The following is a 13,327-nucleotide window of genomic DNA, read 5'->3' as shown; positions in this document are numbered from 1 at the left end:
AGAGAGTTGGTAACATACCAAGAATAAGAGTAGGGATGTCAGAGAATTTCGCCACGAATCTCGGGGAGGCCAAATGCCAGCGCATTCGGCTCCCCTAAATAGGTGGCAGAACGGTCTGCCCCCTGCCCCCCGCCCCCCCCCGGGACGGGACTTACCTTGGGTGGATCTTCCTGGCGGCGGCGGCTCCGGTGGCGGTGCGGCGGCGGTGGCGGCGCGGCGGCCGGTCTTCCGACCGGCTGCCACCATTTCCAGTTAAAAAAACAACAACAACAAAAAAAGTGATAGGCTACGTAAAGATTTACGTAGCCTATCACGGCTAGATTGTTAAAAAACACCGTGATAGGCTACGTAAATGATTACGTAGCCTATCACGGCTGATTTAAAAGAAAAAAAAAATACACGCGCGTACGCAAATGGCGGCGCCCATGGGCACCGCCATTTGCGTTCCTTATTTTGGCATGTTTTAGCATACGTAAACATTTACGTAGAAGATGGCGAAAATAAGGGGAATGCAAATAGCGTAGCATCTACGCTATTTGCGTTCCCCTTATTTTCGCCATCTTCTGTGTAAATGTTTACGTAGACTTTGTTGTTGTTGTTGTTCAGTCGTTCAGTCGTGTCCGACTCTTCGTGACCCCATGGACCATAGCACGCCAGGCCTTCCTGTCCTGCGCTCTCTCCCGGAGCGTGCTCAAGTTCATATTCATTGCATCGGTGATGCTATCTAGCCATCTCATCCTCTGCCATCCCCTTCTCCTTTTGCCTTCAGTCTTTCCCAGCATCAGGGTCTTTTCCAGGGAGTTTTCTCTTCGCATTAGGTGGCCAAAATATTGGAGCTTCAGCTTCATTATCTGTCCTTCCAATGAGCACTCAGGGTTGATTTCCTTTAGGATGGACTGATTTGACCTCCTTGCAGTCCAGGGGACTCGTAAGAGTCTTCTCCTTACGTAGACTAAGACGTGCCAAAATAAGGAACGCAAATGGCGGCACCCATGGGCGCCGCCATTTGCATACGCACATTTTTTTTCTTCTTTTAAATCAGCCGTGATAGGCTATGTAAACATTTACATAGCCTATCATGGCTGACTGCAGGGACGCAAACGGCCAGGATTTGGGGGTGAAGAGACGGAGCGCCTCCCCCCCCAGCCAGAATTTCGGGGGGGAGGGACAGAGCGCCTCCCCCCCACCAGAATTTCGGGGGGAGGGATGGAGCGCCTCCCCCCCCCTCGAATCAATTTCGTTAAAAGGTAAGTGACTTTCGTACATCCCTAATATAAGAGCTACAACAGACAATGGAAGTATCTCAGCCATCTTCCGAAGAGGGTTAAGAACAAACGACATTGCCTTTAGGGATGGGCAGATCTGTCGATTTTGGTTTCTCATTTTTCTAGTTGTAAGTTGGGTTCATCCCAAATGTTGAGGGTTTTTTTTTAAGTTTGCATGAAAATTCCTAAGCATTTTTGTGCTCATTACTCCTAATACATGCATTGTGTATGCATTTTTTACTTAATATACACATTTCTTGCAAGCAATTTTCCTAATATAATGCATTTTGTTTGTTATTACATTTATATCCTACCTTTTTTCATTTTGCAAGTAACCTGAGGTGGCTTAAATGGTCTTTCTCCTTTCCATTTTATTCTCATGACAGCCCTGTGAGGTAGGCTAGGCTGAGAGTCAGTGACTGGACCAAAATCACCCAGTGAGCTTCACAGCCCAAGTGGGGATTAGAACCCAGATCTCTTGAGTCCCAGTCCAACACTAATGACTACTCCATACTGGCTTTAATGTTATTTTCCCCAGTATATGTGTGATTATTTTTTCTAGTATAGGTGTGATTTTGGCTAAATTTTAGGAAAAGCTCTCAAATGGCTGTTTGAGAATTGTTTGCCAGTTGAATAGCCTGCCTTGGGAAATGGTGGCCTCTTCTTCGTTGGAACTATTTAAGCAGAGGTTGGATGGCCATCTCTCAGGGATTCTACAGATGCAAATTCCCGTATTGCAGGTCCTGTACTGACCCGGGGCGTGTGTATCTGTGTGTGTACCTCCAAAAACCCATCCAGCTCATGATTCTACAGCTCCACAGTGTGTAGATGCATTTGGCATTATTTACTTTTAGGGAAGCATTTTTAGATGTCCACATACCTCAGTGCCTTTGGGATCAAAAACAGGAAGACATCACAGGTGACTAAACTGAGGGTCCCAAGAAGAAAATATGTTCCAAAGACGCTCCAGAAAGCTTTCAACAGTGGCTTGCTTCTGCTGTGTTCTGGCTGAAGCAGGATGGAGGCTTCATCAGCATCTTCCCCGTTCGGTTGCTCTCTTTTCAGTTTCACAGATTCTGCCGTTCTGATCAATGATAATACGAACAGATCACAATGGTCTTTATTTGATGTTATTATAGGCATTTTTAGCTTTGCCCTTCCATCACATCCCCCAGGGTCGTTTACAAAAAAATTAAAATCAGTTAACATTTAAAAGACAAAAAAAGAAGCTAAAAGCCATGCAAGAATCAAAGCAACATCAAATAATCAGCAGAATGAAAATAGCATCAGAAAAAGCTCAGTAAAATTATTTGTTTGCCTGCTGCCATGAGGTAGATGGCAGCTGAACCTCTCTGGGAAGAGCGTTCTGCAACTTGGGTCATGGACACCTCTACGTGTATATACAGCTAGATATGTATTGGGGACCCTTTTATGCATTCTACTGAATGCACAGACATCAGGGTCATGGCTAGAGAGTTAACTGTGCCAGTTAAACACAGTTACAGATGTGTTTAACTGGCATGGCCTTGCTGCATGAACATATGAGAAGTACTTCCAAACAGGGCTCAAGTGTGGATTAAATTACAAAGCAGTGCAAGCATAAGTCACTTTTAGGATGCTTCCAGACAGACAGCTCCTTACACTGACAATCAAAGTGCACTGTGCACTTATTCCGTCTTCCTCTTTAACAGATGTTTTTCTCATCAGAAGACTGTCCACTTCAGAAAGCACATATCAGAGCTCTGTGTTCCAGGAGATGGCGAGGTAAACCATCTTATCCTATCAATTCCCTTTTTGCTGCTGCTATTGCAGCAAAGAAGACTATGGAATGAGTTCCCCACTGAGGCCCACCTGGCGCCTATGCTGTCATCTTTTCGGCACCAGGTTAAGACTGTCCTCTACTCCGAGGCATTCAATGGCATATGATGATGGGACACTTACTGTATATCAGCTGTCTTGAACAGGTCTGTTAGTGAATTTGTGTAATGGAATTGTTTTTAGCTATTTAAGGGCACAATCCTATGGGGATAGGCGGCTGCCTCCGAACTTGATGGGATTGTCACCTCTGCGCTTCTCCTGCCCTGCATTCGTGGCTAGTCAGCTGATTTTGGCTGTTTAGCCATGGGAAGTTGAAGTAGGGGTGGTGGTGGTCGGATGACACATAGGATATGTTGTACTGGCATTTCTGCCCTCCGCACCCTGCCCTGGAGAACGTCGCTTTTATGCCACTCCGTGCTCCTCTTCCAAGCACGAAGCGTGTGGCCATTCTGTGCTGCCTATGAGGCAGTGCGGGAGGGGGGAAAAGTCAGTTCTCTGGGAACCGACCTCGGAGCACGGGCTCCAAGGTTGGTTCCCGGAAACCAACATATCCTATGGCCATCTAGCTCCTGACTATCGGCCATAGGATTACTCCCTAAGTGTTTTAAATGTTGTATCTTAAAAAAAATTCAGACCACGTTTTATTATAATGTTGTATTTGTGTTTATAATGTTGTATTTTTTGTGAATTGTTGTGAACTGCCCAGAGAGCCTCGGCTATGGGGCGGTATAGAAATGGAATAAATAAAGACATATAAATATAATAAAGAAAGAAGAGCCTTGCTGGATCAGACCAAGGGTTTACCAAGCTCAGCATCCTATTCCAAACCAAGGTCAGCCAGATGTTTCCAGGAAGACCACAAAAGACATCTGCTCTTCTGGAAACCAGAAGGACTAGCAGCTTGCTCACCTCCATGCAGTTGCTCTTATGTACAAATGCACTTACTGCTCAGCTCCTGCACGATTCTTTTCCCATGCCTCTTCAATCTTGCTAACAATCTCTTCAGATGAGTTTTCTTTTACTAGTAGCCACAGGTCTTCTGTTTGCAATGGTTTCCGATATCCTTTCCAGATCAGCCTGTCAACAGAGGGCACATATTGTGAAGGAAGAGGGGTTAACTAGATTTTAAGATTGAAGCTGAACGTGGCAGGATGATCGCACAATAAAAGCGTCATCTGGAAGCACCCTCAGCCAAAACCAGCTCTGGAATACCGTTACTGCCAACACCCCAAGAGCTAAGGCAGTTTGCATGAAGCAGCCCTAACTGAGAGCAGAATACAGCCCAATTAAATTCCTTCTTGGAACAGTGACATGCCTGGGTCAAATTTGCCGGAGGTAATTTTTTTTAAAAAAACCCAAACAAATCTGAATTGATTAATCAGACCTGCAGTTATGTGCCACTTAAGAACAAGATACAACACTACTTCTTTTCTTACCCAGCGAACCACCAAAATGTGATTTTGGAAGCAAAAGAGGCCCTGGATTCGGGACACGGGTTCTGCAAGTTTAAAGAATAGGACAACTCTCAGGTTTGCATATATCAGGAGCGGGTAGAAGGGAACATAGGAATCTACTGGTAGATCACTGGAGGAAATGCAGTTGATCATCAAGGGTGTCTGTCTCTCCCGGTTGTTGAACAAAAGCAACAAAAAGGCTCCCCATTCAGCCTTTTTTTTTTCTTTTCTTTTTTGCGGAGGAAAGACATATCAACTTTTTCCCCAGGAGCAATAAGGACTAGAAGTTTAAATGGAAGCTGGAATCCTAAAGAAAACATTACAGGCTCCCTATATGAAAAGAAGAAAGGCCAAATTCTTACTGCGTCATTGCGAACTTTGGAGAAGAAGGGAGGCTGATCTACAAAGCAGCACAGCACCAGTTCCAGTAAGACCAAGGTGAAATAACTATATGTGGCAACATGTTGGAAGGGCTCTTCTCTGAAACCCTGCAAAGAATTGCTGGCTGTTAGAGATGTATCTAGGAGACGTTTCCTCCACATTGCATGTACAGCATCAGCTTCTAATCAGAAATGACAACATAGTTTATGCATGATAAAGTGATCACACAAAATCTCTTTAGGATTGTTTTTGAAAGCCGTGTTTATGTTATTAAAAGCCTAAGAAAGAAAGTGTGGACGTCATTAATTTTAAAAGTTGAAAAATGCAAGTCACATTGTGAAGGTTTGAGGCCCACAGAGGAAAAGGGGAAAAGACCAGGCTTAGAGGCCTGGGTGTTTTTGTTGGGAGGGGGTAACCCTCTGAAAAGTAGTTTCATTTCCCCAGTTAGGTTTCAGTTTCATTTCTCCAGTTAAGTTTCATTTCTTCAGATTTGAAGCAGTACTTTTGGTTTCGAGGGAGGTGGGTATATAAAGAGAGCGAGAGAGCCAGTAAGAGTCAGGAGACCAGAGCCTGAAGAGGGAGCAGGAAGACGCAGCCTGGAAAAGTCTAAGTACAGCTTGGGTAAGGGAACTTGCGTTTGCAACTTTTATTTTCTCCTAATGCCTTTTGTATCATTCACTTCTATTGTGTGAATACCTTTAGTTGCGATTTGCTTGCTTTAATTGACCAGCAAACTGTTGTGGTTAAACCCAGTGTCTGAAGTGCCAATCACCCCACATCTACAGCCTAAACCCCACATTATTGGAAAGGGGAAGTTAAAGAAGGTGGGACTGTTAAGGAGGCAAGAGATCCTTAAGGAGTTGCTCAGGGGGTCCAGGTCATGAAGGGAATACTAACACAAGTAAAATGCATTATTAGAAAAAAACAAACCCGGAAGATAATGACACACACAACCATACACTGGTATTGCTTCACAATGTGTTCCTAGCATCAACCTGACTGCTTAGTAATGCATTCATCTGTCCTTGGAGACTACATTTCCCAGAGTTCCCCGAGAAGAAGCCATGACAGCTAAACAGGCTAATGTGGATAGCACAGAGATATCCAAATCAGCCTTCACCCTGAATTTTCTGTTTGATTACCCGTCACCTACAAATAGGGATGTACGGATTTTCTTAAATCCATTCAGCCTGTCTTTCATGAATTGCCAGATGTCCTTTCATTCCACCATCCACTTATTGACAAAATTGGAATTTTTTTAGGGATGTATGAGAATTTTGTTCCACTTGCGCTAGAGCGCAGTTAGGCTAATGTGCATTAGTGTAAGTGCAAATTTGCGCAAATCCCCCCCAAAGATTTTTCTAAAGAACGGTCCACATGTCCGCAGAATCAGCTACAGAACCTGCAGGTTGGACTCATAGAAATCCAAACCCATTTGAATCCATTGCGGATTTCTCTGACACTTATTTATTTATTTATTTACAATATTTACATACCGCTCCAGATCAAAGTGTGGTGAACAGAGTGGTGAACAACATAAAAGAATAAAATGTCATAATTAAAACATTTTAAACATTTTAAGAAAAAAAGAGATTCTAAACCTAATAAACCATGGCTGGTCACTCAGGGAAAGCCTCTCAAAATAACAATGTCTTCAGGAGGCAACAAAAGCAACACAGTGTTGGTGTCTGCCTGACCTCCAAAGGCAGGGAGTTCCACAGGAAGGGGGCTACCACACTGAAGGCTCTTTCCCTGGTGGACTCCAACCAGGCCATAGGTCCATAGACATCCTTAGCTATGACATAATTAACATCATAAACTTACACCTTCCAGGGCATGTTGTATTTTAGAGATAAAGGACACCATGGTAGAGAAGAAAGAGAGTAACCAATACACCAGCAAAATGCCTGAAGACTGGATGCCTTTCAGCCGTTCCACCTGGGTTAGAAACACTACCAGTATCTAAGAAAAAAAAAGTAGGGAAAAACACTTAATCAATAAAGCTTTTATAAAACCTAGTTGCACTAAGCACACTCAAGTTTGCGAAACATGGCCACACGAGGTAGCAGCTTGCAAAAAGAGGAAAAAGTAATCACAAACAATTCAAGTTATGAAAATGTTCATCTGTGTTGCATTACTGTTGCAGCTGTGAAGCCTGGCCACAGTGAACTGGGGTCCTAGAACAGCAGTTTGGGAAGAGGTCCTGGCACAGACCATCTCTCCCCCCTACCCCCGAAAGTGCTACCAACCCGGACAGTCACACGGAGGTACATCATCCTGCAGTGGCTAAGTACAATAGCTATACACATCCAAATTCCCCTTCCTATGTGGGGAATTTCCACATTTGAGAACCCTTTCCACATTTGGGAACCAAACTAGATGTAATGCAGAACATTTGCGATTAAAATCCCCTGAATTTTTTAAAAAAAGGGATTAGCGGCCCCGTGTGACTCTTGAAGACTGGGGAAGTGTTGCTGCAGGTGTACCCATTCCTTCTGTGCTATTTCCCTGATCTAAAAGCCCACCCCCTCCAAAGCTGGTATTAGCTCTGTTAGTAGCTTCAATGCTGGGAGCAATCTCGAACAGGGAAATGGGACAAGGAAAAAAGAATTAAACCCTCCTTCCCTGCATTGAATTGGTTAGTTAAAGAACTGTGGACTTCGCAGAGTTCCTAAATTCATAGAGACCTGTGTAGTTCAACACAGTCAGTAGGTATTAGCAGGCTTTTGCTAATAAAGGTAGGCCCCTTGATGGGGGGTGGGGGCTTCTGGAGTGAACTTCTCACATACTTTTAATTGGTATCAAGCAAGTGCAGTTCCCTATGTCAACAACCGTGCACGTGCCTGGTTACGTCACCCTAGGGATGGACGGAACACTTACCTTCCGTTCCGTTCTGCTGGGGGGGGAGGCACTCCGTCCCTCCCCCCAGAATCCTCGATGGGTGGGGGGGAGGCGATCCAGTCCTCCCCCCCGGAATCCTGCCCAGCTGGCTCCGCTCTGTGGCCAAGCCGCAGACCCACCGGCCAGCTCCGGCCGCCCGCAGCCGGACATCCGGCTGCTGGGCGGCCCTGCAGGGATGCAAATGGCGGCTGTCGTAGCCGCCGCCATTTGCATCCCTGTATTTAGCCGTAATAGGCTATGTAAATATTTACGGAGCCTATCATAGCAGGGGGGAAAAAACCCAGCGTACGCAAATGGCGGCGGCTACTGCCATTTGTGTACGCTGGGTTTTTTTCCCCCTGCCGTGATAGGCTACATAAATATTTACGTAGCCTATCATGGCAGGGGGAAAAAAACCCCAGCATACGCAAATGGCGGTAGCCTCCGCCATTTGCGTACGCTGGGTTTTTTTCTCCCTGCCGTGATAGGCTCCGTAAATACTTACGTAGCCTATCACGGCCTCCACAGGGACGCAAATGGCATCCCTGCATTAGCCGTGATAGGCTACGTAAGTATTTACATAGCCTATCACGGCTATGTAGAGGAAGCGAATGGCGGCCGCAGGACGGCCGCCATTCGCAAAGCAGCGCAGACGGGAGCAGGTAAGTGCTCTGTTTCGCGCAACTTTTGTGGGTTGGGGGCGGCGGGGACTTCGTCCAGCACGCCTTTCGTGGGTTGGGGGGGCGGGGGCTTCATTCCGCGACAGATTTCGGGGGGCCGAATGCACTGGCATTCGGCCTCACCGAGATCCGTCGTGGAATTCTCTGACATCCCTACGTCACCCTGTTCTCATAGAGAGCAGTGTTTTATCTCACCCATGAGCTGGGAGGATTTCACTCCTAAGCAGGAATGCTAGAGGCTCTCTCTTAAGAAAGGCAATTAGATTCCCAGGCCAAAATGCTTTTTGCCATGCTTAGGGAGGGAACCCCCTGCTTCTTCTCAGAGGGGGAAGAAGAAGCCTGTCAGCTACTGGGCTTAGAGAGAGAGAAACCTATAAAATCAAGCAGGCTGGTGTTGGTCTCTGGTCTCCCTTCAAGAGGCAATGCACGCACGACCAGCTTGAGGAAACCTGTGACCTGAGGAATGGTCTTCTGTACTTTGTTGCCTCCCTCCCCAGAATACAAACAGTGTGGCAGAGGACTGCTTTGTCAGCTGAAGAGGGATGTGCACTTTCTTTCCATGTATATATTCTGCATCCAGTGAGAGCCAGTGTGGTGTAGTGGCTAGAGTATTGGCCTGGGAGCTGGGATATCTGGGTTCTAGTCCCCACTTGGCCATGGAAGCTCACTGGGTGACTTTGGGCCAGTCACAGACTCTCAGCCCAACCTACCTCACAGGGTTGTTGTTGTGAAGCTAAAATAGAGAGGAGAAGGATTATGTACGCCGCCTTGGGTTCCTTCAGGAGGAAAAAGGCAGCATATAAATGCAATCAATCAATCCATTTTCAATCAAGAAACTGTTAACCTGATCCATTTGTGATTTGTCTCGCTTCAGCACCCACAAATCTGGTTTGAGTGGGACCTAATACATTCAGATCCCATAAATCAAGACTTTCCCCAAATCTTCAAAGCACCCACTGCTGCTTAGTAGGAAACAAACAAAACTTTGGAAGATGCCGATGACCGATCACCTGCGTTGCAGCTGCTTTGACCCTGATAAGTGATGGGAATTATTTTGTATCGATGCCGCCTGTTAGAAAGGCTGTTAGCAGAGAAGCTGAAACAGAGTGAATGTTTACCAGTCCTAGCACACACAAGGCTAAAAAGGAGACCACCCCGTTCTTTAGTGAAGAAAAGGTAAAAACAGTTTACTCACAATGTTCTTGTATATAATATGCAGGTACAGCGACAGTTTCAAAAAACAGTTTGTTCAGTCCATATGTGTTCTATAACACTGGCAGGAGCAAGAGAGCAAATACCAGTGCTCCCAGCAATTCAGGAGATCGGGGGGGGGGGGCGGGGAGGAAGGGGAGGAGCAAAAAAGAACAAATCACAGGAAACCACACTGTAGGCTATAGAGATCCTAAGGCTAGCTGTGGCCTAAATTCCCATGAACCAACCAACTGCAACACTGCCCCCTTCTGGTTACTTGCTGATGAGGTTGCAATATTCCCAACAATACGAACCCCAGCCTCAAAAGAGCATAGAGATGGAGAGGACCTGTCATCCATCTATCTCAACCCCCTGCTGGATGCAGGAAATCTAGAGCTAGAGCATTCCCAGCAGATGTCTGTCTAGCCCCTGCTTGGAGACGACCAGCAAGGGAGAATGCACCACCCCTCTAGGTACTTCATTCCATTGTTGAACTGCTCTCAATGTCAAGGAATTGCTCCTAACGTTCAGCCGAAATCTACCCTGCTGTCACTTAAGCCCATTAGATGTAGCCCAGTTCTCTGGGGCAGGAGAGAATAAATCTTTCCCCTCTTCCATGTGACAGCCCATCAGGTGTTCTCATGCACACACACACCTGCCCAGCCTTCTCTTCTCCCCACTAAACATGCCCCATTCTTTCTTCCTATGCTCGCTATTTTTGAAGATGGCCCAGAAGCCAGAAATCGGGGCATAACGTGAAAAATATAGGCAAAATAATCAGAATTACCATTGTGGCCACCTGTAAAGCAGGTGTGATGACGAGTCCTGGCGCCCGTGGAATGCCTTGGTTTGCTTCCCAAAGAATGTAAATAGTCCTGGAGAAACACAGCATTAACAAGGCAAAGCCAAGAACCTGGGGAAAGGGGGAAGATCTTGGTCAGAGGCGCATGTCAACAGAAAAGACTGAAATAAAAAGTGCAAAGGAATCATAGAATCATAGGGTTGGAATGGGCCTACAAGAAGGCATAGGCTCTTTGATGCTGGCCCCGTGCTTGTAATTTTTGATGGGTGGGTTGCTGAGGAAACAGCAGCGTAAGTCTTCACTATGGCTGCAATCAGACGTCTGGGCTCCAGCCTCACCATTTTTGCTTTGAAGATAGCCGACATCCTGATATAACCTCTGCAGCTTCTTCGAAGGTAAAAGTAATAGAAGGGAAAAGAGGCCCAAAGGTAGATGCAAGGAATCCAAATCAACACAGTGTGCTGGAAACAGGAAGTAAAACTTGAGGTGTCGGCATACCATGTCTGGTTCCAGTCCTGCAATGATGGAAGAACACGAACATTAAGCTGGAACAACCAGAACAGTCATGAGAAATAGTTTAGCTACTTGTTGCTTTTAACTAGTATTTATTAAAGATTTGATTATTGTTGTTTTACTGATATAAGCGTGCGTGTAGGGCTGCATCCAATATTAGTTAAGGTAAGTCCCATTCATTTCCATGGGTCTACTCTAAGTAGGACTAACATTGCATAAAACCTATATAGAAAGGCGGTATATGTTCTAAATGAATATGGGGATTTCTTTACTGGGAATGGGAATCTGTATATATTTTAAATAAATAAATGCAGGGTCAATTTTAAGCACCCCTTAGTCCATATTTTCAAATATGAAAAGCCCCTCCCCCCCAAAGCGGAAGGGTTTCAGCTGCAGTCAATGGAAGTACCCTTCAAATGTATTTATTTATTTATTTTTAAAACTGTCACAGTTCAAAGTTTCTTGGCCATAGCCTCTCTCACACTCACAGATCAATAGGGGAAGGTTTAACAGGGCAGTTCCCTAGAGGAGAAACCAGGAAGTTAGAGCTAAAGTTTTAAAGGCTGGTGAGGACGAGGGACACGGCCTTCTGTGTGGTGGCCCCCACTCTGTGGAACTCCCTCCCTAGGGAACTCCTCCATGCCCCCTCTTTAATGAGCTTCCGCCATGCACTGAAAACTTGGTTATTCAGGCAGGCATTTGGGGTGGGTTAGGGTATTTGTAAATAATGTTTTAATGTATAATTTTACTGTTTTAAATTGTACCATTGTACATCGCCCAGAGTAGCCGGGTGACCAGCCAGGTGGGCGATTAAGAAATTTAATAAAATAAATAAAATTGAGAGAGAGAGAGAGAGAGATCAAAGACCAGTGGAGGCTGCTGGCTCCAATTTTGGTGGGACGGTAAATCCACTCTGGGTTTCAGCCAGAATGCTAAAGGAGCTATCCAAGGTGCAGAACCCGTTGTGGGGGTAGAGTTCAGCACCTTGGATAGCTCCTTGAGAGTTCTGTCTGGTTCTGACTAAAACGCAGAGCGCATTTACTGCCCCACCGAAAACTTGACATTGGAGCCACCAGCCTCCACTGATCAAAACATGCTTTCTCGGGGTCTTGACGGCTTTCGTCGGTGGCGGGCGGGCGTGTATTCTGCAGCCGGGAGAGAAGGCCAGCAATGAAGCGCGCGATCCTAGGCATGGTTAGACAGGCAGAAAGAAAAAAAGTCCTACAACTCCTAGCTTTCCCCAGCCAGCATGCTGGGAATTGTAGGGCTTTATTATTATTATTTTCTGTGTAAACATGCCTAGGATTGCGCCTTAAGGGTGCAATCCTAGGCATGTTTAGACATGGGGGGGGGGGAGTCCTTCCACTCCTAACATTCCCCAGACATGCCGGCTAGGGAAGGCTGGGAATTGAAGGACTCCCCCCCCCCCCCGCCGCCAAAATAACCATGCGTAGGATCGCAGCCTTAAGGCGGCGCGGAAAAGGGGCGCTCACATTTCCTCTCTTGAAGAGCTGAGCGCCCCTTCGCCAGAGGGCGGCGGCGGTCCCACCCTATGCGTGTCTACTCAGAAGCAAGACCCGCGTAGTCCGACGGCGCCGACTCCCGCGTCAGGGCGCGGAGAGGATCGCGGCGCGAGACCCGGGCAGCGCGCGCGCACTCACCCACGGCGCGGCAGACGGAGCCGCCGGGGCGCGGCAGACCCCGCTCGCCCCGCTCATGCTGCCTGCTCGCCGCCTGCTCCGCGCGGCGCCGCTCCTGCTGTTCCCCGCTGTCCGGCCTCTTCCCACGGTCCCTGCCCCCTTGGCTTCTGAAAGGGCGGGGATTTGCAATGCACAGCTGCCTCCCACCACCACGCGCGCTGCTCTGCTCTGCTCTTCTCTTCACATGGCACATTTTTTGCAGATAAAGGATCCCCCCCCCCCCCAAGATTCAGTCTGCACACATGGAGAAAGTGGCAGTTCCCTATTCGAGTGAGGACACCTGGCCCAAGATTTATTTATGTATGTATTTGCTGCCTGGGGCAAATGGTGCCACCCACTACCCGTCCCCCACTCAAGATACAGACCCCTCCAACTTATTGCATGGTGTTGTTATTGTTGTTCAGTCGTTCAGTCGTGTCCGACTCTTCGTGACCCCATGGACCATAGCACGCCAGGCCTTCCTGTCCTGCGCTCTCTCCCGGAGCGTGCTCAAGTCCATATTCATTGCATCGGTGATGCTATCTAGCCATCTCATCCTCTGCCGTCTCCTTCTCCTTTTGCCTTCAGTCTTTCCCAGCATCTGGGTCTTTTCCAGGGAGTTTTCTCTTCGCATTAGATGGCCAAAATATTTGAGCTTCAGTAT

The 13,327-nt window shown here is 46.8% G+C and overlaps 1 protein-coding gene across 3 annotated transcripts in view; it reads right to left on the bottom strand.

Annotated features, from left to right (window-relative positions):
* The window catches only part of ABCC6 (ATP binding cassette subfamily C member 6), a 63,410-nt gene extending 50,658 nt beyond the window's left edge, over positions 1-12,752 (bottom strand). For 2 of the 3 annotated variants that reach the window (XM_084818609.1, XM_084818611.1), the window contains exons 1-8: positions 12,646-12,748; positions 10,810-10,986; positions 10,457-10,582; positions 6,743-6,880; positions 4,900-5,025; positions 4,520-4,581; positions 4,029-4,160; positions 2,146-2,349 (exon numbers count right to left, since the gene is read on the bottom strand). In XM_084818609.1, the coding sequence (XP_084674735.1) occupies positions 2,146-2,349; positions 4,029-4,160; positions 4,520-4,581; positions 4,900-5,025; positions 6,743-6,880; positions 10,457-10,582; positions 10,810-10,986; positions 12,646-12,702 (1,022 nt within the window). In that variant the 5' untranslated portion in view covers positions 12,703-12,748. Of the gene's footprint in view, positions 1-2,145; positions 2,350-4,028; positions 4,161-4,519; positions 4,582-4,899; positions 5,026-6,742; positions 6,881-10,456; positions 10,583-10,809; positions 10,987-12,645 lie in introns of all 3 variants that reach the window. The other variant, XR_014785550.1, reaches the window with a different exon arrangement.
* Positions 12,753-13,327: the final 575 nt, after the last annotated feature.

Source organism: Heloderma suspectum, chromosome 12, assembly GCF_057233095.1.
Source record: "Heloderma suspectum isolate Gila_16-S chromosome 12, 16-S_ref, whole genome shotgun sequence".
NCBI classification, from domain to species: domain Eukaryota; kingdom Metazoa; phylum Chordata; class Lepidosauria; order Squamata; family Helodermatidae; genus Heloderma; species Heloderma suspectum.
This window is presented reverse-complemented; position numbering and strand designations above follow the sequence as displayed.